The following is a 25435-nucleotide window of genomic DNA, read 5'->3' as shown; positions in this document are numbered from 1 at the left end:
GTTTTTTTTTGTGGCTTAGGAATGGAGTCATGTTTGCTGACTAGTATAACCATATCAATCTGTTTGCATTTGCTGTTTCTTTAGTGGTTGTGGGGAGAGGTGCTAACAGATTGTCTTCTTGGAGCCATGGTCACTTTTGGACAAATGCTGGTTTGCCCCCCACCATGGCATCTTGTTTAAAGTTTCAGAGCTTTGTGACTAAATCCAAATGTTAATGGGATACCATCTAAACCCTTAGCAGTTAAAAAAGACTTAATTTTAATGCATTTACAATCAGGCTAGTTCTCATATAGCCATATCATATTGGAGTACAGCTATGTCGTTTGAAGGACACATCTGACAATGGGCTACTTGTACACATAGGGGTTAATGTTTGGCCAGTCTAAATCTAAATGGGCCTAGTATTGTAAGCAACAATCAAACTAGTTACATTTGTAACCAACTTTCCTGGCATGCTCAGTCTGTACTTTTGCTACAGGTTCTGTCTTTGTGGTAATTACAGCATGAGTATATATTTTGACCTTGGTGCATGAGGAAAGGTGGTAGGATTTGTTACCATTTTGTGGCATTCCCCCAATAGATAATACAGAATCAACTTTTTTCCTCTAGTAACCATCAGTGTTAGTCTGTATAAAAAGCACGTTCCTCTTTGCTAGACGAGGGTAAGAAGAGTTTTGTGGAGTGGCTTTGATGTATCTGCTTAAGTGCTAATTATTTAAATGCCCCGTCTGTTCTTTTATCTACTGTATGAATGAAAAATCACCACTGCTTTATATAATCAACCTAAGTGGCTATTTCTCTTGTCTGAAAATAATCGGTGGACAGAGTCGCAGAGCCCTTGAAGCTCATGGCATGGCAAATGGAACAATGCAGCTAAGGAAATCAGCCTGTACATTAAAAAGAAGAACCACTCTAGAAGCCTGAGCTTTCTGCTTGATAAGAATGTGGGAAACTGCTGGTTTAGCAAGGGTGTGTGGTGGGGAGGGACGTGCGACGTGGACGACTCGTGCAAGGCCATCTAAAGTGCTGCCCCAGCCTTTTCCCTTGGCAATGTCTAACAGGAATGGCACTGATGGCAGAGCTGGAGCAGGAGTCCTGCCTCGTTTGTCTGCCCACAGTCTTCCTGGTGGACTGTGCGGTCTCTGAAGTGGGGGCTAAGACCAGGCCTCCTCCTATTACAGTGCAGGGGGGAGGGTTGCCACCTAGAAACTAGTTACAAACTCTTCCTGTCCCTGGCTGAGGGCAGCAGCTCGTGGGCAGGGGGACGTGGGGGCAGCTACTGCCAGGGGCAGGCTGCTGCCCCTTCCCCCCACAGCAGCTGCACCCATGTCTGAGCTGGTAGGGTGATAGCTGGGACCAGCCCTGGCTGGGTGCTGCAGGAGCAGGGCCAGTCCCGGGGCGCTTCTGGAGGGAGGGAGCCAGGCCGGTCCGAGAGACCCAGCCCTTTCCAGACACGGCAGGGGCCAGCTCCCGCTACCCACTGTGCAGGGGGGACCTTTGTGCTCCCGGAACCCTTGCAGCGGGGGTCGGCACGTTGCGTGTCCCGGCCGGACTGGAACTCGAGTGCACCGGCCGCCACCCCGTCACGCCGAGGGGGTGATTAGTGCGACGGACGAGCCGGCGGCAGCTTCCGGGCGAGGAGCCGGGGTGGCTGGAAGGCGGCGCATTAGGCCTGTGGCGCCCGCTTCGGAGCCCCCCCGAGCGCGGCTGCGCCCCCGCCCCCGCCCGCCGGCGCCATGGGCATCCTGGAGAAGATCTCGGAGATCGAGAAGGAGATCGCGCGCACCCAGAAGAACAAAGGTCAGGGGCGGCCCGGCCGCGGGCGCTGGGGGGGGCTCGCCCCGTCCGTCCGTCCGTCGGGGGGCTGGCAGCGGGGGGCGGGGCTCGCCCCGTCCGTCTGTCGGGGGGCTGGCAGCGGGGGGCGGGGCTCGCCCCATCCGTCCGTCTGTCGGGGGGCTGGCAGCGGGGTGGAGGAGAAGCGGGTGGCAATTCTGTCAGCGCCTTCCCTTACACTGATTTTTTTCGTCCTTTTGGGGGGCTCCATTTGCACCCCAGAGAATTGGCTGGATGCCTTTATACTCCCCTACAGGGTGCCATATTGGTGCAAACTAATGCAACTCGCACCTCATGGGTGGTTTATACCCGTGTCCTGATAGGCCATTGGGAACAGATTAAATGTTAAGACGTAACTTACACCACAAGAAGTGAGTCTATAATAACTAAATAAAGGGGGGGGAGAAAACACAAAACCCTGTTGTTTTCTCTCCCTGGGAATCCTGTCCCTTCTCTATCAGAATAGACACTCTTAAGGCAGGAGCTACCTTTATTTCAGTGTCAAGTAACCGGGAGTAGCCCTGTTAGTCTGTATCCACAAAAACAACAAGGAGTCCAGTGGCACCTTAAAGACTAACAGATTTATTTGGGCATTTATTTCGGTGTTTTGTGCCGCATCAAGAGCAAATAGTTAAAAATACCAAACTTGATCTACAAGGTTAATTTGTAGCCATGTCCTAGTTGCTGCAATTCCTAAACTAGAAACAAGTCACTTGAACTAATAGGGAAATAGGTGCATGTTCCGATGCTATTGACGGCTATTGAGTTACCAACTGTTCTTCCTGTTTTGTTTAAGCTACCGAGTACCATCTTGGCCTACTGAAGGCAAAGCTTGCGAAGTACAGAGCTCAGCTACTAGAACCCTCCAAATCTGCTGCTGCTAAAGGAGAGGGTTTTGATGTGATGAAATCTGGAGATGCCCGAGTGGCACTGATTGGCTTTCCCTCTGTGGGTAAGGTCAGTGACTATCAGAGTTGACTCTAGCACGTGCAGTTCCTAAGTTTGTTTTCAGGCTTTTGAAATATGCTTGTGTTATCTGACCGCTCATGTTTCTGACTTTTTCTGTATTTCCGCAACTTAAGTGTGTGTGTGCCAAAAATGAATGGAAAGAATGTTGCTCGCACACCCAGACCTGAAGGCTAAAACTGGGGAAAGTCTTTCATCATTCTTGTATGCAAAGCACACTTGGTGCATCCCAAAACCTTTCGTTTGTTCCCATCTGACAGCAACACCACTGTGAAAGGTTTGTAAGAGCAGTCTGGTAACTGACATTCAAGAGAACATGCCAAGTATCCCACTTCACCTCTAAAACTCCCACGCCCGGCATAGCAAGAGCACATGGCTGTTAAAACTACAGTTGTTTTCTCCCCATGCCCGTTCAGCAGTCATTGATGTGCATTGTTTCCATGTATCTTTATATATTCAGTGGTGCTGTCATCTGTTTATATATTTCACGTTATGAAATATATTGCCTTTCAGTCCACATTTCTGAGCTTAATGACCTCCACAGCCAGTGAAGCTGCCTCATATGAATTCACAACGCTGACGTGTATTCCAGGTGTCATAGAAGTAAGTGTGATTCAGATGGATTCTATATCGTAAGTAAGGCTGCGAGTTTGTCACAGAAATCACAGATTCCGTGACTTTCTGTGACTTCTGCAGCGGCTGGTGGGCCTGGCCTGGAGGCTTCTTGTGCAGCCCAGGCAGTCTCTGGGCCAGTCTCGGGCCACCGCCTTTTCTCCTCCCTGCAGCAGCAGGAGTTTGGGTGTGGAAGGGGGCAGAGGGTTGGGGCATGGGACAGGATGAGGGCTCTGGGCGACACATACCTTGGGGGAGCTCCCTGGAAGCAGTGATATCCCCCTCCCTCAGCTCCTAGGGAGAGGCGTGGCCAGGCAGCTCTGCGTGCAACCGCTGCTTGCAGGCACCGACCCCGCAGTGCCTATTGGTCGCGGTTCCAAGATTTAGTCAGGGGTATATAGTACAAGTCATGGACAGGTCGTGGGCCATGAATTTTTATTTACTGCCCCTGACTTTTACTAAAAATACCCGTGACTAAAACATAGTCTCAATCATAAGCCGTTAGCAAAAGACCTGCAACTTAGTATGTAGGGACGTGCTATTCCTGATGTGTGTATTCTAATTACATGTATGGTAGGGCTCAGAACCAGCTGTATCCAAAGGTCCCTGCTTCCCAGCTGATTTCTGTTTTGAACTCTTGGAAGGTCTCAAGCATTTGCAGTTAGGTCTGTGGAGCCTGGCACGTCTATAGGCAGCATTGCTCCTCTGAGACAGGCACCATGCACTGGGGACCTGACTCTGCATTTAGATGGGCCAGGCAATAAGATAATTCTCAACTGAATTTTTTTTTTTTTATAACAGCTATTGGCACCATTGACCAGATGGCTGGAAACCTTGACAGATTTGTTTTTAATGAAGCTTCAAAATAGGCAATCTGTGCAGTAATCAATTTGGAAAGCAAATAGGACAACTCCTATCCTTGAGGAGTTTTTGCTGTCTGTGCCCTGTACATCCATCAGTAAAGCAAATTATAAAAGGCACCAAAGTGAAAAGCCTCCTAGGATAATGTGAAATTTTGGGGTCAAAATTCAGGCTGAGTGAAAATAATTAAAACAAACACATTGATGTCAAAACAAGCATAAATATTGTAACAAATCTGAGGGCATCTGCAACTTCATTGTACTGCACAATGTCGTCATTTGAAACGTCTCTGTAGTAGCAGGAATGGAACTCTCATCCTCCTGCTCCATAAGCAAGTGACCCTCACCGCTTGAGTTAAAGGAGATTCTCTGTTAACAGTAGTAATATTATGCCTATGACACACAGCTGAGTAATTCTGAATCCAGCCATGAGAAGCGGTGTTTGCACTTCTCGTTACAATATTTCACCTGTTGGACCAGATAAGAAACTTATTACTCGTATGGACAAGTTTCTTTGGTGAACAGAGGACCAAAATAATAATAATTATTATTATAATTAATGGAGATATCCTATCTCCTAGAACTGGAAGGGACCTTGAAAGGTCATTGAGTCCAGCCCCCTGCCTTCACTAACAGGACCAAGTACTGATTTTGCCCCAGATCCCCCCCTCAAGGATTGAGCTCACAACCCTGGGCTTAGCAGGCCAATGCTCAAACCACTGAGCTATCCCTCCCCACATAATACAGCCATGGTGTGCTCTAGTCTTGTTGTTTTGTAGTCAAACCAAGATGGTCTAGAATTTTAGTAGCTTTGGCCATAAACTGCTGCAGTCAAATATATCTTGAGGTGGAAGAGGAATCTTCAGAAAGTTAGTGAAACAGCTTCATGGTAAAAACGCTGCAAATTGTTTCCAGCTCAATGGGATGCTAAACTTACTGGGCCGGATTTTGCCCTGTGCTGCCCCATTGGTTTTCGAATTTGGCCCTCTGTTTACAGTACACTGAGTGCCTAGCTGACGTTAGGAAAGCTGTTTCAAAGGTTTGGTGCAGTTCCTCATCATTTTCCACCTTTCTGATTATCTTGCAGTACAAAGGAGCAAACATTCAGCTTTTGGATTTGCCTGGAATCATCGAAGGAGCTGCACAAGGTCGGTTAACTCTTACATTCATTTACATTGCGCTCAGCACTGGGTGGAGTTTCTAAATGGTACCAGCCTTGCCAGCCTGGTCATGTATTGTGTGAACACCTTAGACTTAAAACCCGAGGTCCTGAATGTGGGGGACAATTGTAAGAGGGTCCCTGAATTATGTAAAGGCATATTATGTTGTAGGAGATGTTTGTTCCGGAGGTGGGAAGCAGAAGTAAGCAAATCTCTCTATTCAGGGGGAGTCTTGGCCTTGCTCATCTGCTCTTCTGGTACAAGGGGAGGTCTTTGGTGTTGGTCACTAGAGAAAGAAACTGGAGACGTGCGGGAGGAGGGTTAAGCAAGGCAAGAAATATTGTTCAGCTACGATCACCTGGGTGTTTGAGTGTTCTGATGTGGCTCCTTGACTTGGGAGCCAGGAATTCATTCCACCTCTTTCCTCTTGCTTCATCTGCCAGTCGCTCAGCTGTGACGAGAGGCGTCTTGTGAGGTTCCTAGGAGTCTTCTGATTTTTCATTCTGAGCACAGTGTAGTTTGGTTAATAAACATCTCCTTTCACTTCTGATCAGAAAGTGTGTCTAGCTGATTTGAACTGGGATCTCGGGGTTTTCCTCTTCGCTATTCTGTGTATTCTCACTTCAGTGCAGGAGAGAGAGAGAACTGCACACACGCTGCTTCTTGGAAAGAAGGCAGTCTGATGGGATTGCAATGCTTCTCCACTGTCTGCCTGCGGAGGGAGTGCCTGCTCATCAAAAACTGCATGCCCCTCATGCTACAGACTGAGTGGGTCACATCCCAGCCCCATGCAACCAGGGGGAATGGATCCTGCGGTTGCTTAGAGCCAAGTCCCTTGTGTGTCTGTGTAGTGCTTTCTGTTGGACTGGCCTTCAAAATATGGTGTGTTCCTTTTGTGAACAAGCATATATTTCAGCCTGCAAGAGCTCTGAATGGGCCATGACCCCATTAGCCTGGCAGTCTTCCCAACAGGTTAGTGCAGCCAAAGCAGGAATGAAATTCTTTCTTGCTTTGAAGAAGTCCCATGGGACGGCTCCTGGTTCGAGGGAGCTTTTAGCTATTCTGCCTTCCCACGGATAACATCATCTCCTTCCTTTGCAGGGAAAGGGAGAGGACGTCAGGTGATCGCTGTGGCTAGGACCGCTGATGTTGTCATCATGATGCTGGATGCCACCAAGGGCGAAGTACAGAGGTGAGCACAGGGAGCAGGTTAGTCAGTTCAGGGCTGATCAGCCAATGAAGGAATCCAGATGGCTTGATACTTTCCAGCTGCGGAGGCCAACTAGGCATACCCCGTATGCAGCACATAGATATTTACTAATGTCTTAATGTAATCTATATTAGGCTAATAATTTTACTTTTTAATATTCCTGGGATGATCATCTCACTTTAGTCCCTCTCTCCATAGGCATTCCAAAATGAACTGACTGTGTTGATTTTTGCTAAATTGTTCTTCCACTCTAGCTGGTTCTTCTAAAAATTTGTGCATCATGAGGCCCCTCTGTTAATGTGTTTCAGTTTAAATTTAAACTTCTATCAGGGCTTTTTGGCCATTACTTTAGCAGCAAGATAACTGTTACTGCAGATTATTGTCTGTGCTGGATGGCCTATTGGTAGCTTCCAAGCAAGCAGCCCAGGCTTGGGCAATGGACTTGGTTGTGCTCAACAGAAATACTTACTGGCTAGGTAGGCACAGCATTTACTAAGCTTGCAAGGAATCTCACTTCTTGCTTCTTGAGGAGAAGAACATCAACATGTGGCCTGTCCAGGAAAGAATAATAGATTGCATGGTGGTGTCTCTATTTGAGGCTTCCTCCTCCCATGGCCATGTTCTTAGGTCCCAATTAGAGGCCTTGCTGAATGGGAGGGCCCCAGTCAGTGGTATAGAGAAGATCCACAGGGTGGTGATTTGGAGCTGGGAAACCTCAAGGTGCTGGCCAGTCAAAACCCAATCTTTTGACCATTTGATCCTTTTGCTGCGCTAAGTCCAGTGTACCAGTGACTAATTTGCAGCATCTACGCAGGTCTCTCTTGGAAAAGGAATTGGAATCTGTAGGAATCCGGCTGAACAAATGCAAACCAAACATCTACTTCAAGGTGAGACTTACTAGTAGCCCTGCACAGTCATGGGTTTGCGTGTGCTCATCCAATGGAAGCACAAATTCCTCTGTGCCTGTCCCTTTGGTTGTGTCACAGATAATGTGGACTTGACGTTTTACAGAATGTTTTAAGGTTCTTTGTTCTGTTCATCCAGCCAAAGAAGGGTGGGGGCATCTCCTTTAACTCGACTGTCACGCTGACCCAGTGCTCCGAAAAGCTGGTGCAACTCATCCTCCATGAGTACAGTATCCTTTCCTGAAGGGGAGCCCAGAAAAGGGCAACCTCCGGAAACTGCTTCTTTTGACCACCATCCCACACCTCAGATCCACAGCCCACTAGGTGAAGGTGAATTGGAATGGGATTGTATCTTCAATACTAATTCCAGAGCAAGGTGTTCGTGCCAATAGGGTGATGGTGTGGTTAAAAGCAGTAGGAGGGTTTTTTTGGGCGGTAGGGGGAGGTCTTCTGAGCAGCCCCCATTATACAAGATTAAACAAATCCAGCCCATTGTGCCTGTCCCATGCATTTAGCCAAGAAAGGAAGTTTGGCCTTAATGATGTCCACCTCAGAAATCTTCAATGCAGAGATTCTGTTTAGAGAAGATTGTTCTCCTGATGAGTTTATCGATGTGATTGTCGGTAACAGAGTCTATATGCCCTGCCTTTATGTGAGTATCCCAGAAACAGCCTTATTTCTGTATAATTAATGGGACAGCATAAGATTGGGGTCCTAAATATAGAATGATCTTGACCTCTTGCCTGGAGAGAATCACTCTGTATGTGAAAACCACCACTTGTCGTAAAACTTCTAGGTTACCTGTTGCGCATGTGCTAACAGAGTGCTAGTGTAATACGCTCGTTTAGCACATGATTCCAGCGCCCTCTTGTGGCTGGCCCCAATGACTATAGCAGCAGGCTACCTACAGCTGATCGTTCCTCTTTTAGCTCAGGCGGTGTAGAGACTTGTGTTTTGGTGCTGAAAGTTCCATGGCTGATTTCCTCTACCAACCCTGGTGTCTATATGTGCACAGCCTTGGTGCACTGTAGATGCACCTTTCATTTCAGGGGCCCCTTTTGATAATGTGTTAGATTTTTATTATTAGGTCCCAGAACAAAACACCGGAGGGTTGACGCCAAAGGAAAGAAGGTTAAAATGGGAAAACTTGTCAGTTATTTTGAGGCTTATGAACTTTAACAGTTTACCAAAAATCTTTGATCAGTATTATAATAAGAACCACATTTTTTAACAAGCTCCAGCGTCTCATTATTGTATGTCTGCGAGGACTGGAAGCTGCAGAGCTTCATAATTACTTGTACGTATCATATTTTCTTGCAATGTCACTTGAATTGACTTTCTAAAGGATATGTCCTTTTCCCTTTTGATTTAGGTTTATAACAAGATTGACCAGATATCTATGGAAGAAGTAGATCGTCTGGCTCGGAGACCCAACAGTGTTGTGATCAGGTAAGAGCTTGCAGGCCTGTCAATCCACGCCTTCTACAGGCTCTGCACTTAGGGAAGTTGGTTTACATTTCATTAATACCCGCTTCATTTGCTATCCCAAAGAGGGGTGTGCTCCTTGGCACACCACTTAGCTGCTCTGTGCTCTGGCGGAGAGTGAAACTCAACAAGTACCCTGTCATTTTTAACAAAATATTCAGTGGCCTCTATCCACAGAGAGAGGCAAATCTGCTATAAGCTGCCTCACACCATCTGCAGGTTGAAATGAACCAGGTCGTCTTAGTAGTTCTGTTCTATTATCTGTTCTATGAAACTGATGGGCTCTGCCACTTTGAAGCTGGTGTACCTTTGGAAAGCATTGTCTGTTTTCCCATCCTGACCCATCAGAAAGCTTCACCTTGTCATCTAGCACTTAATAGGTTTCTCGATCACACTTCTTTGTGGATTCCAGGTAAGATGGAATTTGGGCTGCTCTTTGGGGAATAGAATTACACTAAGCCAAGATGTTCGTGGTGTTTTGCAGCTGTGGGATGAAGCTGAACCTGGACTATTTACTGGAGAAACTGTGGGAGTACCTGGCGCTGACCTGTATCTTCACTAAGAAGAGAGGACGTAAGCAAAACACTGACTGGCAAAAGAAGAGTCCAAGGGGAAGATTTTCAGAAGTACACTATGTGCCCAACTCCCATTGGCTGTCAGTGGGCAGTTGGTGTGACGGGTTGCCCCCCTTTAAGGTGCCACCTGATGTATTGAGATACCACTAAGCCTGCCTGTTCCGCCAGCCTAGGCTCCCTTTAACCTGTCTTCCTGATCCAGGCTTTTAAGCCTCCTCTAGCGCACAGACAGGCAGGGCCACACCCTGCTGCAGAAAGACAGACACAGAGATCAGCATTTGCCCCAACACTCAGGTGCCCACCCCCCATGGAGTGCAAACCCAAAGGTATATTGTCTTGCTCTGGAGAGAAAAATCCGCACAGCTTAAGCTCATAAAAATTCATCCTCTCCCTCAATGTGGGGAGAGAGATGCACAGCTTCTTGAACCTCCCCAGATATAAATTGCATAAACTGGGGTTATGTTATAAACAAGAAATAAGTTTATTAACTACAAAAGACAGATTTTAAGTGATTATAAGGGATAGCAGACAGAACAAAGCAGATTACTAAGCAAATAAAACAAAAGACACAAACTAAGATTGATTCACTAAAGAAACAGGTTACAAAATGACAGGTTTCAGAGTAACAGCCGTGTTAGTCTGTATCCGCAAAAAGAACAACAGGAGTACTTGTGGCATATAGAATTCTATATGCATCCGAAGAAGTGGGCTGTAGTCCACGAAAGCTTATGCTCTAATAAATTTGTTAGTCTCTAAGGTGCCACAAGTACTCCTGTTGTTCTTTTTGAGGTTACAAAATGTAACTTCTCACCCTAAATGTTGAATTAGGCAGGATACAGAGTTTCTGTAGCTCTGAGTTCCAGTTATTCTTACAGACTGGACCCCTGTCTGTCTGGACTCACCCCTGCCATTCCCTTCAGGTTAGTTCCTTTGTCCCTTCAGGTTCTTTCAGCAGTCCCACTTATTTGGGCATAAGCTTTCGTGAGTAAAAATCCTCACTTATCTGAAGAAGTGAGGTTTTTTTACCCACAAAAGCTTATGCCCAAATAAATCTGTTAGTCTTTAAGGTGCCACCGGACTCCTTGTTGTTTTAGTATAGAAGGAAATCCCTTTGGTACCTGAGAGAGAGTAAATCAAATCTTGGAAATACTGTCTTTGAAGATTATGAATTGATTCAATGTATTGGTCTTTAAAAGTCCAGGGTAAGTAGCCAGTTTGTACTTCCTCCCACTGGAGTGTGTATGGAGCTAAGTAGGCAATATAACTCAGGTGAATGGCTGCTTTGTATGCCAGCCTGCTGTCAGGTGTAACTAGCGTGGGGGAGCCGGGGGGATTCAAAGAGTTGTACGTAATCAAATGCATTGTCAGATTGTGTTAAAGGACAGCGATCAGGAAAGCATTGCTATCTTTTCCCTTCTTGTTTTTCTGTGCTCTTTAGAGAGACCAGACTTCTCAGATGCCATTATTCTCCGGAAAGGAGCGTCTGTAGAGCATGTGGTAAGTAAATAACACAAAGAAAGATCTTTCTCTGGTGGTAGAACAGCACTGAGTCCAAAGCAAACTTCCTACCCGAGACTCTTGGTAGGATTTTGTATATTTCAGGTTGTCCTATGAAAAAACACGTGTTGATGTTTTGTTGCCCGTTAGCATTCCTTAGCTTGGTCTAACTAAGGTATAGAAACAAATGTTTCTTTCCTGGTTATGTACTTAACAAACATTTTTACAAGATAAAAGGTGATGAAGATTGTGATGGGTTGGACACCCCCCTTCTGGCATGCCACCTGATATACTGGGGTTTCATTGAGCCCTTCCTGCTCCACCTGTCTGGATTCCTTCTCGCTGTTTTCCTGAATTAGGCTCTGCGGCCTCTTGCAGCATGCACACACAGGGCCACACCCAGCTGCAGACACAGACTGAAGTCAGCTCTGTGTGAGAGGATTCACCCCACACTCACTTGCACACACCCGCTTTGGGGAATAAACCAAAGATAATACTGTCTTACGCTATATAGAAAGATCTGCACAGCGCAAGCTCATAAAAATTCGCCCTCTCAATGTGAAGAGAGAGATGCACAACTTCTTGTCCCCCCCCAGTTAGAAATTGCACAAACTGGGTTTTAATAATAAACAAAACAAATGTATTAACTATAAAAGGCAGATTTTAAGTGATTATCAGGGACAGCAAACAGAACAAAGCAGATTACTGAGCAAATAAAACAAAACACGCAACCTAAGCTTAAGATCTTAAAGAGACTCCTTTCAAGAAGTAATATCTCACCCCAAATGTTATTTTAGGCAAGTTGCAGAGTTTCTGTAGCTTAGCATTCCAGTTATTTCGTCTTACAGACTGGATCCCTGTCTCAGTCTGGACTCACCCCTGCCTTTCCCTCAGGTTTGTTCCTTTGTCTCTTCAGGTATTTTCAGCTGTCTTTCTTCTTGGGTAGGCAGTGGAGGAGAGTCCAGATTAACCCTCTCCCCAGCCTTTAAAAGGATTTACCTAAGGCGGGAAACCTTTGTTTGATCCCCATCCCTCTACAGAGGAAAAGTACCAGCAGTGTCCAAGGTGGTATTTAGTACCAGGTGACAGGACCACCTGACCTTATAGTGTCACAGCTACGTCCCGGGACACCTCTCAGGAAGGAGAGAAATTAGTATCTTCACAGTCTTATTGTTTCTTCCTAATGGCCCATCAAGGCTGTGATGGCCGGTTGTCTGGTGGGTGTCTCCCAAATACACACCCAGTTGTAATTGTTACATAGTCAATATTCCTAACTTCAGATACAGAAATGATACAAGCAAGACAAATTGGATAATCACATTCAGTAAATCATCTTTCCAATGATACCTTACAAGATCATCTTGCATAAAATATATCTGAGGCCATATTCAGATCATAACCATTTTCTATAAAGAATATGGGGTGTAACGTCACCAAGATAACTTAATAGAGTTCAGCAAGCAAGCAGATGGAAATGATGTGACTTTTATGACGCTGTTCCTGGGAACTTCATATGGAGAAAACACGATTCTAGTACATTTACTTTATGCGCTTTGTGCGTTTTTGAATGTGGCTCCGAAGTTGCCTTTGCAGTATACAACATGGACCCAAGGTGTTCTGTTTTGTAGGGGCTAGATGTTAATTGAAGACAGCAGTGGGTACTGGAAGTCTGGGGAAAATCTCCACTTCTTGTCTTGGGAGGCATGATTAGTTGGCGCTAATAATCAAAAACAGTGTTTTCAAGTCTAATTCTCAGGTGCTCAGACACCATGGTGAGGGGCACAGTATAAGAACCTGAATAGAATAGAGGCTGATGTATATTGAAGCATTATCCTTTGACTGTTTCACACACTGTCTTATTGCAGTGCCATCGAATTCACAGAACGTTAGCCAGCCAGTTCAAATACGCCTTGGTGTGGGTAAGTGACTAATACTCTCTGAATTTGATTTGCCTGTATTTGAAGTGTCCACTCCTAACACGTTTCAAATTGCTTTCTCCTGGTTTAAAGGGAACCAGCACAAAATACAGTCCTCAAAGAGTAGGATTAACTCATTTGATGGAGCACGAAGATGTCATCCAGATTGTCAAGAAATAACCCTCTTAGCCGCTGCTCACTGGTGCCTGACACCGCCTTAGGCTGTAGAATTGGAAATGACTTATTGTGACCATATAAAAGCCAAAAAAAGGAAGATGTGCTCCAAAGCCACGTAGGCTTCCATGAAGCTTGTTCCGTTGGAGACAGGAAGAGACTAAGGATACACTATAACAGGTCGGGATGGGGGAGACGAGGGGATTCCCATCTGGTGACATTTCAGGCAAGGTAGCTTGTTTGCACAGCATCTCTAAAAGTTGGATCCTGGAGCCCATTTGTTATGATGAGAAGAGAATCCTCTCCCTGGCGGCCTCCTTTACCACTGCAGATTTCACATACACGTCTGTCTGTTATACCAGCTTTCTCGGTTAATCGGAATCTGTGGATTCGTCCATGCAAATGTGACTCTTCTCTTGGTGCCATTGATACCAGCACTGAGAGAGGTTACCTGCCATTCATTGCACATTCCTGTCCTTTAATGTAAGTGTGTCATTAAAGCAAACCTTTCCCTTCCCCACTCGCCCAATACGAGGGCTGCTAGAATTCACAGCCTTTCTAGCTTCCGCTGGTTTCTTAGTTCTGCACCTCAGTGGCTTTAGACACCAGTCTCTCACATCTGAGACAGCCCTAGGCCGAGCTTTTGAAAGTCCTACTCTATCAAATTTAAAACCAGCATCCCATGCCTCTTGTTAACCCTCTGACATAGCCTATAGGGTGTCCTGATCCAATTAGTACTGTCGAGAGAGCTGGAAAGTGCAACCCTATTAACAAAGGGATTGACGCATGGCCAGGCCACAGGTGCCATAGCTACATCCTAGAAGAGTACCAAGACTTGGTGAGGATTCATTTCTGTCCATGTCACAGGTCAGAGAGATGGCATTACGAGTTGCCCAGCGGGAAACCTCTGCTTTGCCTTCTCCCCCTTCCACCTTTTCTGACATAGGTACCTGAGGAATAGTTGTCAGGACACCGCTTGTCTCCAAATCATGCATCCACAGCTCCTAAATCCCAGAAATAGCTATTCAGGCTCGAGTCCCCTTCTATGCTGTGGCCTTTTTTTGGCTATAATAAATGAACAATAATGCTTCTTAATGGAGATCTTCCATCAGAAAACTGTGGATTTTCTAATCATGCTTTATTAAATGTTGTTGCTAACAGTTCATAGTGTCTGATAGATACCGGCTCTTTCTTTCCATGAGCAAGAGCTTCCACTAGCTTTGACTTTTGTGATAAAATAGCTCCGTCCCCATGCAGAATTCGGAACCACGAAGCCTGGGTTGATGGTGAGCCCCTCGGACCCAGAGCGCCTCCTTCGTGCTCCTCCTAAACTGCCTAAGGATGAACTGGCCAGAAGCGTTTTATTTAAGAAAATAAAAGTTGCTATTTCATGTGAATTATACACTTGTCTCTTGAAATAGACATGGGACCACTTGCTTTGTCACCCCTCTCGCTCCCTTTGGGCCAACTGAGGTGGCAAGGGGCTGTGTGGTGGAGTGGATTTTGATTGTAATGTGTCATAGAATTCAAGGCCAGAAGGGACCCACTAGATATCTAGCCTGACCTATATCTCTCAGGCCACCACCACCACACAGCACCAACATACTAACCCAACCCTGAAATGAGACCAAAGTGGCATGGTGAAGCGGGAACAAAGGGCTCTCTAAGGATGGAGAAGAGCTGGATGCATTAGGCCTTCCTTGGATGACATGGATAAATTTCACAAGAACCAAGCCAAAAAGGTGACTCTGAGCTTTGTAGGTTACCTTCTATGTTAATGATTTTGCTCACAGCTGGAATGCAGAGGGAATCAGGGCTCAGGTAGAAGCTACTGGAGAAAAATCTCCAAATTAGCTGCATTATGCCTGAGCTGACTTTCTAATGCAGGCACTTCTCTCTGCTAATTGAGTGGGATGCTGTTCCAGCCCATTGACTCACCCTTGAAATTTCCCTTGAAGGTGGCGCAGGTCAAGACACCACGACAAAGCTTTTCTTGTTTCGTTTTTAACTGTTTCAGGGGTGCTGGCGTTTAACTACTAAACAAGGATAATGGAGGAAAGCGTGTACCTGACTTGATACATCTGCACATCTTCCTCAAACAGGAGAGGGAGGAGGAACAAAAATATTCAAAATAGCTTGTTAAAACTCACATTGTAAATCTAAAAAAAAAAAAAAAAAAGCGAACGTGCTGTGGTTAACAGAAAGCTAATCATTACATCTGTCTTAGATTAGCTGGTTGGATCAATATTGGAACCACTGTCAAATTAACTGAGCTGCTCTCCCTATCGTGCGGGAAGCCAATGATTTTTTTTTCCCCATCATAGTCCAAGTGTTTAAAGCAGCTGAACTTTGATTAAACTTGGCAGGGAAGAAAACGGAAACAGATCAAGAGCAGCTAATTCTGCTGTATGCATGAGTAGTTTGGGTAAGCATGGGTCACTGTAGGTACATCTGGAAATTTTTTTTTCCACCTGTTTCCATCTTCTCAGATTAAGTGTAGCACACATTTGCTGCAAGCAATACAGTTGAGTATCAGCAGTGAAAGCACATTGGGCTGAAGATCTACATATAGAACCTTTACTGGGGATCCTGAAGTGCCTAATTATGTGCATGGGAAGATCAAATTCTTGCAAACAATTTAACATCAATCCAGCAGTTTTCATTGAAGGAAATGGAAAGGCTCCATTGATTTCCACTGGGAGTTGGATCAGACCCCTGGTTACCTCATTGCCCAGGGTGATCAAAGGCAAACCCAGTACATTCAAAGAACGTTTTGTGGGACCTTTAGTGAGGAAGGAGGTACTCTTCCAAAGTGGGGATTGGGCATTTCTACACCGCAGTTGGGACCGTGCTTCCCATCTTCAGTACACAGGCTAGCTCTGCTCCACCTCGCACAGTAAAAATAATAGTGTAGCAGCGGCTGGCAGCTTGGGCCAGCGGCCTAAGTACAAACCCGAGTGGACTCCCTGGGAGTGTACTCTGGTGTCTGTCTGAGCTGGGACGCACGCGCTCCGCTTCCGCGCAGATGTACCCATGTAGCGTGGTAGATACTCATGAGGCAGTTTACTTAACATCTCTTGTGAGTAATTGAACATTTGAATTACAACCCTCGGGTTAGAAGCAGCAGAACTTCATACCCTGTAACAGGGAAGGGCTGTGTTTTCTGTTTATATGCTGTCTCTTGTAGGAGCTGTACAACTGTAATCTTACCATTTGTGCTTAATGATACCACCCTGTTTTTCCAAGAGACTGTTAGTATCATTAAGGACAAATAGCAGGGTATTTTGGCCACTCTCCCTGCATCCTTCCCTTGCAGTTTCAACTGGATGTGGTATTCCTCAGTGTCTTGCCCTAACTACAGGGTGTTACTGCTGCGTTCCACCCCAGAAGCAGCCGCACTTCAGTGCTGAGTGAAAGGATCCCTGTTATAACCCTTATCTGCTTCACAGAAAGATTAGGTTTGTGTGTTTAAAGTTGCTTCTGCATGTTGCTCAAAGGCCAAGTGTGGCATTTCACAAAAGGGAGAGATTATTGTTAACCCTCTTTACACAGGAGATCGCGGAGGACCAGAGAGTTAAATGACTTTCCCAAGGTCATACAGCAAGTGGAGGGGAGAAGCAGATTAATTATAATAGACTGCTCCCACCATTTGTCTCCCAGTGTATCTACATAATCTGCAAAATACAACTGCCCACTGTTAAACTAAATACAACTCAAATGTAAAAGTTAAGCTATCCCTTTAAATACAGCTCCCAACCACCTGATCTGACGAAAACGTGAGTGGATGGATGGTCTATGTACCCTAGAAAGTCAACGAACTCCAGCATTTTTTAGGTTTGCTCAGTCCTGTCTCAACACAGGGGGCTGGATTTGATGACTGCTTGAGGTCCCTTCTAGCCCTACATTTTGATGAGTCTGATTTCAGTTTTAGACAATCCAGCAGTCGCTCCCTTGAGATTGTCATCCTGGAAAGGGTTGCAGCTTGAAGTATATTCTGCTCAAAACTAGAGGGCTGTGCGTGTTTCAGGCAATCAAGCACGTTTGAGTGGCCGAACACTCCTTTTATCATTTAATTTAGCCAGGAATCGTTTGCAAGGTAATAAAAAGGGACTTGACTCCAGCTACATTTGTTTAATTCAATGAGAGACAGTTACAGCCATGGGCTCTCCTCTGCTATCTTCGCTACTGCCATCCTGGTGAGATTGAAAGCACTGCACGGGCAGTATATCACAGTCATGGTCTTGCAGTGACAACTTCATTGTTTCAAACAGTGACACGGGTCACCCCAAACAAGCTAGGCCTGTGAAACTCCTTTGTAGCAGAGGTGACTAAGGAGGCTGCTGAGATGAGGGCAGAGGGATAGCTCAGTGGTTTGAGCATTGGCCTGCTAAACCCAGGGTTGTGAGCTCAATCCTTGAGGGGGCCATTTAGGGAACTGGTGTAAAACTCTGTCTGGGGATTGGTCCTGCTTTGAGCAGGGGGTTGGACTAGATGACCTCCCGTGGTCCCTTCCAACACTGATATTCTATGAGGAGAACACTGCAACGAGACCAAAGGGACATCTTGAAGAGGGAACAAAGGGCTCTCAGGATGGAGAAAAGCTGGACGCATTAGGCCTTGCTCGGATGACATGAGCTGGAACACTGCAGTTCAGGTCTCCCAGGTTTAAGAAAGATGAATTCAAACTGGAACAGGTGCAGAGATCATCTAGGATGAGCACTTGCTGCTTTGAATTAGAGGAAACAGTGGATTCTCTGTAACTTGAAGTCTTTAAATCAAGGTTTGAGGACTTCGGTAAATTAGCCAGAGGTTAGGGGTCTATTACAGGAGTAGGTGGGCGAAGTTCTGTGGCCTGCAACCTGCAGGAGGGCAGACAAGATGATTGTGATGGTCCCTTTTGGCCTGAAAGGCTATGAGCTTGTGGTCTCAATGCAACCAACTGCAAAGGTTCTCAGCCCTTCGTGGGATTTGAATTCAGGCCCTTTGGTGCCCCCCAATGCATCACTCTCCAAGCCCGTAAACATAAAAACCACAATCCGTTAACGCAAACAGTTCTCACAACTGGCTAACAGGTCACTCAGCCCTTGGTACGGATCACCGCTCCAGTGCTAGGAGTGAGTGAATAATAATACCTCTGTAGTGCTGTCATCTGCCAGTGCATCTTCCGAAGCCTTATTTATAAAGGCAGGTAACATACCCATTATACAGCTGGGGAAACAGAGGCACAGAGAGGGGGAGTGAATTGCCCACGCTCACATCGTGAGTCAGTGCTATCGTTGGGGTTAAAAACCCAGGTCTTCTGCCTGCCAGGTCTGTGCTAAACCCATTAGACAACACCTGCCCTCAGTGAGTGGTTTAAAGATCACATCAGGTTCATGTGGAGGGATTAATTTTATGTTGGCAAAATATAACATCTGCCTTTCCAGCCGCCCTTTTGTATTGGTCTGAGTTCTCCCAAACTATTCTTCTCTGACCCTCAGACATACAGAAGCTAGTTCATTGTGATAGATACTGTTGGGTACTGAGTGTCTGCACGTATCTGTATCCCCCTGCACAGTTGTTCCAAAACCTGTGTCTGTTTCAATCATCATTCAGTAGGAGGTGCAGTGGGACGGGCTAGTCTGTTTGGCTTCCTTTTCTAGTGCCCCAGGCAGGTAGCTGCTCTTTTGACTACACCGTTCCCTCCTTTTTCCCTGTTAACAGGTTTTGTCCCACCCCTCTTCTCCCTCCTTGGAGGTATCTGCAGTTCTGTCCATCAGCACAGCCGGGGGAGCAGTGCTTGCTGCCCCGGCCTCTCATTCATTCCCCAGCTCCTCTGCAGGAAAGGTTAGCTCCCCTCTCTCCGTTCATGAGTGGAGATGAGAATAATAGCGGTCATCAAATATGCATCGAGTGGCAGTGGCGGCAGTCGCCTTGCAGCAAACATGGTTCCCCTGGGTCCGGCGGAGTGAGGTTCCCTGGAGGAGAGGCTGACAAAGGGGAATGTCCGCAAAGCCAGGGGATGCGCTGATCTGGAAGGTGTAGATCGTCACAGAGCAGCCCTGGCGGCATGCGGGCGAGCGAGGCTGCTTAACTCAGGTGAGTGGCGTCGTGCTAGCCAAGCCGCCAGGGCCGTATGGCTTTGTGTGGTGGAATTACGTCTCCTTCCCTCCATGTCACACAGGAGCCCCGTCACCACTACCCTCTGCCCGGCTGCAAGTGGTTCAGAGGCAGGGGTGGCAAAGGAGATGGACATCTGGGGGGCAGGCAGGGTGGTTAGTGCATGATGTCCGCGCCGACTGAAGCATGGGACGATGAAGACAGGCTGAACCAGCTCAGGATGCTGTAGGGATCTGTCCCGGAGGCCCAGGGATGCTGTAGGCTGGGTAACAGTCTGCTGCTCGGCTGGGCAAAGTTCAGATGCCTTTGGGTCACGGCACTTTAGTGTTCACCCTGCACTGTCCTAAGCTCTTCTGTTCCCCCTACATGCATCCACCTGCCAGCTTGGTAGGCCTCAGGCCTGCCGTAACCTGAACTGCCCATTGCACTGCCGCCTAGAACCCTCTCCTCTCTCCTGCCCAAGGGCTGGTCTCTCTCTAATTTATGGGGCCGCCTCATTCGTCTCTGCTTTGGCTGCCCTCCACCCTTCCCTACTGCCCCCGTTTCCGTGCAGCCCCTCGTAACGCAGGTTCTCGGCCTTTCCTGCCAAAACGGCCTGGCTGAACCCACATCTCAGAGCCCCTTCGCCGTCCCCAGGCCCCCCAGCACCCGGAACCTGCTGCTGCGGCTCTTTTCCCTCAGAAGCTTGTCTCCACCCGCAGGCCAGCCTTTGCTTAAAGGAAACCTTCAAGTCTGTAGAAAATGCTGTCCCTCTTCCCCCCCCCCCCCCGAAACCAACGTGGCAGGCTGCAGCCTGAAACCGAGCGTCTGCGCCCGTGGCCTGGTTCCTGGCTCTCTGAGGCGAGAGCAGGTACGTGTGGGGGCGTTCGACGGCATGACCGTTGAGCTGTAATCCTGCTCTTCGGCGCCGCTGGCCGTTCAATCTCTGCTCCTCGGCAGCTGTTTTTCTCCTCCCTGTCCCAGGAACCTCTCCTCGTGGCCCGGCTCCCACCAGTCGCTGGGAGGTGGGCGGCAGATGCCTGACCAGCCCTTCTCCAGGCCGGTGGGGCGGGGATCTGCACATTAATGGGGCCACCATGATAAATGGTTAAGGAGCGCCCAGGTCCCACCTCTTCCCTGTCGCAGGGAAGGAAAATGAGCCTGAGGCAGTGTTTGCACCAGCTCCTGCCTCGTCGGGGCAATCCCTCCCTTGGCTCCAAGCTGGGCCGGCTAGCTGTTCGAAAGAGGCTAACGAGGGTGCCTGTCAGGCTCAAGCCACAGAGGGATGGCTTAGTGGTGGGGAATATCCTAGATTCCCTGGACCCCCGGTTCCAATTCCGCCTGGGCACAGGCCAGGCCAGAGTGTGTCATTTTAACCACCTTGAATGGAGCTGGGCAGAGGGAGAGCCCCCCCTTTGCTCCCCTCCTTTCTGGGGCAGTGAGAGCTGGCGTTAGGATAGGGAACCCCTAGATTCCTGGCTTGAATCGAGTTCAGGCATGGCAGTGAGTGACCTGATCTTGCTGCCCTTGTGCCTTGATGTTTCCTGGGGATGCTGCAGTATTATTGCATTGTGAGGGCGTTGGACAAACCCCTAACAGTGGGTTCCCTCTCGAGACTGTCCAAGTGCACAGGGCTGGATTTTCAGCAGGGGTCCAAAACGGTACCTGCAGAGGTGGGGGCTGTGTGGGGCACTTACATTTCGGGTACTTGCACGTGGAAATGCTGAACTGCCCCTGCAGTTACCCGAGTCGTGTGAGTGCATGCGGGTGTTCTGAGTGTCTGAGACGTGACACTGTTAGTGAGGTTTGGGGGGGGGCGGTGTTTCTTGGTGACCTGCTAAAAACTTGTCCCTTGCTGTGTGCTTGGCTTGTCACTCTGGACCAGGTTAGCATTCAGAGGGTTAGCAGTAGCTAGTGCAGGAACACTTCTCCTTAATAACCTGCCGTAACCAGTGGCTACACAGTGGCCTCTAGGGACTGGGAAGCCACTTGCAGCACCAACCACCAGCTCGGGATGCGCTGAGATGTTGCTCGGCTGGCTTGTCATTGAGGTGGGAATGGGGCCTTTCAGCAGGATCCTTTCCGTGGAGGCAGAGGACACAGACAGAGGTGGGCGTGTGCTCTCCTCTGTGTAACATGAAACACGCTGCAAGCAGACACTGAACAAACGATGGGCACGTAGGTGTGCGTAACCATTGACCTGTATGCACACAGCAGAGACAACACCAGGCTGCACCTGTAACACAGGGAGCTTCGGAACCACTCGAGAAATAGATGCAGCCACTGGGGTGTGTGGGTTACAGGTACTCTAAGGACCACAGCTACAGTGAAAGGTACAGTGTTAGGGGAACGTGTTAATTCCTGGCTGGGGTGGGACAAGGCAAACTCCACTGTATTGCAAGTCTCCTTCCTTTCTCTCTGCCTCTCAGCACTGCTTGTGCTCTGTGTGTGCATGGTGGCTTTTCTTTCCTTGTGGCAGCCACACGTAGCTCACACAGCTTGTTTCATACTTCAAGCGATTGGGCCTTGCCTGTGTATTAATTAGGAGGCTGTTTTGGGCCCTTTTCTGAATCAAAGGGGAGCTTTGTTATAGCTGTGGGGAGGAGCAAGCGAGTGGCACCAGCAGGGGTGCTGGAACAATTTGTATCGTGGAGGTGCTGAGAGCCATTGAACCAAACTGTAAACCCTGGATATGATGGAAACCACTTCAAGCCGGGGGGTGCTGCAGCCCCCCCACACCTCTAGTTCCAGCACCTATGGGCACCAGCCTTCAGGTATAAACCAATGTGGCTTTCACTTGTCTCTTGTCATTTTTCTTGATACATGTATTTGTATTTCTAAGGCACCTTTCAGTGTAGTATCTCGTGGCCAGTAACAGTACTTAGTACATATATCTGTATCTATCTATATATATAACTTACTACCTTCAAACCGTTATGAACTGATCCCTCTGCTACCTCTGAGGTATTCTAATCAAGCAATAACATTGTCCCCGTTACGCTGAGTGTGAATGCCAGGCGGGGTATGTGTGTGTGTGTTTGTGACTTGACTTGTCCATGGTTGGCTTTCTATTCTGTGCTTGGACATGCTGAAAACGTGCAGCAGAGACTGTTCTCCTGCCCATCCCTGATCTCTCCCATTCGATCCTGTGGCGCCATCACAATGCACGCTACATTTGGGACATGCTGGTCAGTTCCATGGCCGCAGGCTGGGGTGTCTCTTAGACAAGAGCAGGGCTTTGCTTGGGCCAGAGCAGGAGGGGAAGCCGCGTTGCATTGGGGGCAAACACAAATATCTGCTGTTACTGAGATGGGAGACACAAAACAATCTCATGTCAATGAAAGTGGCGAGACATCCTCTCCTGGGAGAGGCGGGGAGATCCAGCAGTCGGTAGAGGGCAGGAAGCCAGGAGTGCTAAGTACTAGTATTCTTTTGTTTGCTCCAGTGGGAAAGTTCCCTTCCCAAAACCACGCCGGCTCCCCGCTGACAGCCCTTTCCTCAGCTTAAATCTTTAGTATGATGAAAATATAGGGCACTAGGCTATTCTACGTGAAATGACTTTGTAGCTGTTTTCCTTCCTGGACCCGCTCCATAGGGGAATCTCTGGTAAAGTCTTCTCCCACAGCACAGGGGGGCTGGAACCATGTGTATAGTGGGGGTGCTGAGACACATTGAACCAAACTGTAAACCCTGGATATAATGGCAGCCACTTCAATCCAGGGGGTGCTGCAGCCCCCCTATTTCCAGCACCTATGGCCGAGCACCCACCGGGTTTCTAATTGTTCTTTAGTGCCTGTGTATCCAGAGGTTTAAGCTTTAAGGCTACCTTGGCAGCTTTCCAGGGGCTTGGTGCTCCACCTTAGTCTCCATCTAGCTTCCATCCATGTTTAGTCTGATAGAAATGGCCAGACCCAGACAGCTCTGAAAATAGCTGCACCCTGCAGGTGCACACACGGATCGAGTTTCCTGAACTTCTGAACCCATCAGCACTGCTGGCGTAGGCGTTGACTCCCACCACGAGGCTCAGCCAAGGGTCCTGGAAGCCGTCCCCCGATGAGGTCTCAGCCCCTGTTGCTAAGGGGGCAGTGGCAGACATACGTGTCTATGATAACCACGACAAGCTTTACCCCAGGGAGGTGGCCAGCTGTGGGAGAAGCATCTGCAGCGCTATGCCTTCCTCCCCAGAGGTGTGAACAGAAGAAATGCAGCTGCCACATGGCCCCATTTCACCCTGATCATCCTCCCAGCAATTTCAGCCCCTGAGGACCTTGGGTCTCCATGGGGTGAGTCATTATTGGCTCCACCTTGACAGCAGTCTCAGAGGCCAGCAATTCCACTCCTAATTCCCTCCTCACGGAGATTATCCCTAGAGTCCCATGTGGCTGAGGCCTTAATGCCACGGGAAGGAATGGCTCTGTCTACACTAGGGCATGTTCCCTGTTATTTCCTAACACTGCTAGGTGGCTGCTTGGGGCCCTCTAACCCCACATCATAATGTGGTGGTTAAAGTGCCTGGTGCCCTGACTCAGGGGCACTGGAAGGACTGCAAAAATGGGGGGCCAAGCAACCAAACTGGGCCAAATATGAGCCCCTGCTGAGTTCAGGTTGTCAAAAGTGGGGAGCATGGACCCCTGTTTAAAAATGGGGGGGGGGGCAATGGCCCTTTGGTCCCCCCCATCTCCATCACCCCTACCCTGATGACACTAGCGTGCACTCTCCTGGGTGGAGTTGCACTGTGGTTAGCAATTGGTGGGGGGGATTTCTGGGGAGATGCTGTTGGGTGGACAAGACAAGCTATGGGAATTGGGTACAGGATGGTCCAGGCTGCTAGCTGAGAGGGAGGATGTTCTTTTGATCCTGTATAATACCTAGAAATTACCTTCTGTACTTCAGAGCACGAGATCAGATTCTGATCTCAGTTACACGGTTGCAAATCCAGAGCATCTCCAGAAGAGTCAATGAAGTTACTCCGGGTTGACAACTGTGATCTCAGAATGTGGCCTGCTGGGTCAACTCACCCTGGTGTAACTCCTTAGCACTCACCCCAGAGGCATTTTCCCCAGCATTTTAAAATCTATGTAGGAGCTGGGGGCTGCATGTTAGAGATGGGGAAACAACAGCACCTGAGTTACTGAAGCATACCCAGCACCTTATACGGTGATAGCACAATTGCTGTGAGTGGGAGCCTAGTGACCCCAGGGCTGGGGCCTAGGGGATATCAGGAAAAGGGGAGGATGAGATGTGTCTCCTGCCGGGGCATGGGGAGGGTAAATCACTGGGGTGTGTCAGGTGCCCAGTGCTGTGGGGATGGGGGCCAGAGGAAAAGCAACTGGAGAGCTTAGGAGAGCACGTGAGCGCTTTACGTTTATAAAGGGCCAGGAGAAGGGGCGTCTAAGGAGTCTGGTGGGATTGGGCCTCCGGCTTCCTGTGTGAACAGAAATGACAAAGGCCACAGAAAGTAGAGGAAGAGCAATATTCAGCGTGTGTGTGTGTGTGTGTGTGTGTGTGTGTGTATGTGTGTGTGATGGGGGGGAACAGGCATGGAATGGGTGTCTAACCTCTGAGGGGTGGCTGGGTGGGTTTTGGAGAGACACGTAACCTCTGTGTGCGCATATAAAAGAGGCAGCTGCGGGGGAGCAGGTCCAGGAGCTCGCGCTGTGCCAGCTGCCCACTGCCTCTCCCTATCTCTCGGCAGCCGGTTCCCTCCTGGAGGGCCCTTATCACGGGTGAGCAAAATGGCTCTTCTGGGGAAAACCATGGCAACTGCTCTGGTAGCTGTGCCAATGGCAATCTCCATCACTTACCGCGGTTTCTTTCTCTCTCCCTTTCTTTTTTCCTTCCAGTGCCTTTGGTTCCTCGCCCAGGTTTCTAAATTCAAAAGGAAACTGATGGTTTCCTTCATCCCATTACAGGAGTGCTAATTAAAACAGGGGGGTTTGTGTATGTGTATGTGCGTGTGTTGAGAGAGAAAGAATTGATGGTGCGTGCACCAACTGCTGATTCATCAGGATATGCAGCATGGTTCATCAGCTGGTAGGGTCAACAAAGCTGTTGTTCATTGCTAATGGTTTCCTGATTAAGCAGCAACTGAGACATTTTATTGGGATTTTTGAGCGAGTCCAAGGGAGTTAGAATATCTAGGCACCTAATTCCCTTAGGTTTCT

At 48.1% G+C, this 25435-nt stretch overlaps 1 protein-coding gene across 2 annotated transcripts; it reads left to right on the top strand.

Annotated features, from left to right (window-relative positions):
* The first annotated feature begins 1612 nt into the window (after positions 1-1612).
* Positions 1613-14610, top strand: DRG2 (developmentally regulated GTP binding protein 2). Of its 2 annotated transcripts, none has more exons than XM_034784378.1 (13): positions 1613-1800; positions 2630-2790; positions 3313-3402; positions 5359-5419; positions 6533-6623; positions 7456-7528; positions 7686-7776; positions 8101-8198; positions 8919-8995; positions 9516-9604; positions 11045-11103; positions 12969-13022; positions 14451-14610. In XM_034784378.1, the coding sequence occupies exons 1-13, from the start codon at positions 1737-1739 to the stop codon at positions 14475-14477; spliced, it is 1035 nt and encodes a 344-aa protein (XP_034640269.1). In that variant the 5' UTR covers positions 1613-1736; the 3' UTR covers positions 14478-14610. The 2 variants fall into 2 exon arrangements, with proteins under 2 accessions (XP_034640269.1, XP_034640268.1); XM_034784377.1 differs by lacking the exon at positions 14451-14610 and adding an exon at positions 13113-14363.
* The last annotated feature ends 10825 nt before the right edge of the window (positions 14611-25435 follow it).

This window comes from Trachemys scripta, chromosome 10, assembly GCF_013100865.1.
Source record: "Trachemys scripta elegans isolate TJP31775 chromosome 10, CAS_Tse_1.0, whole genome shotgun sequence".
NCBI classification, from domain to species: Eukaryota; Metazoa; Chordata; order Testudines; family Emydidae; genus Trachemys; species Trachemys scripta.
The sequence above is the reverse complement of the archived record's forward strand: the minus strand, read 5'-3'. Positions and strand labels throughout refer to the sequence as shown.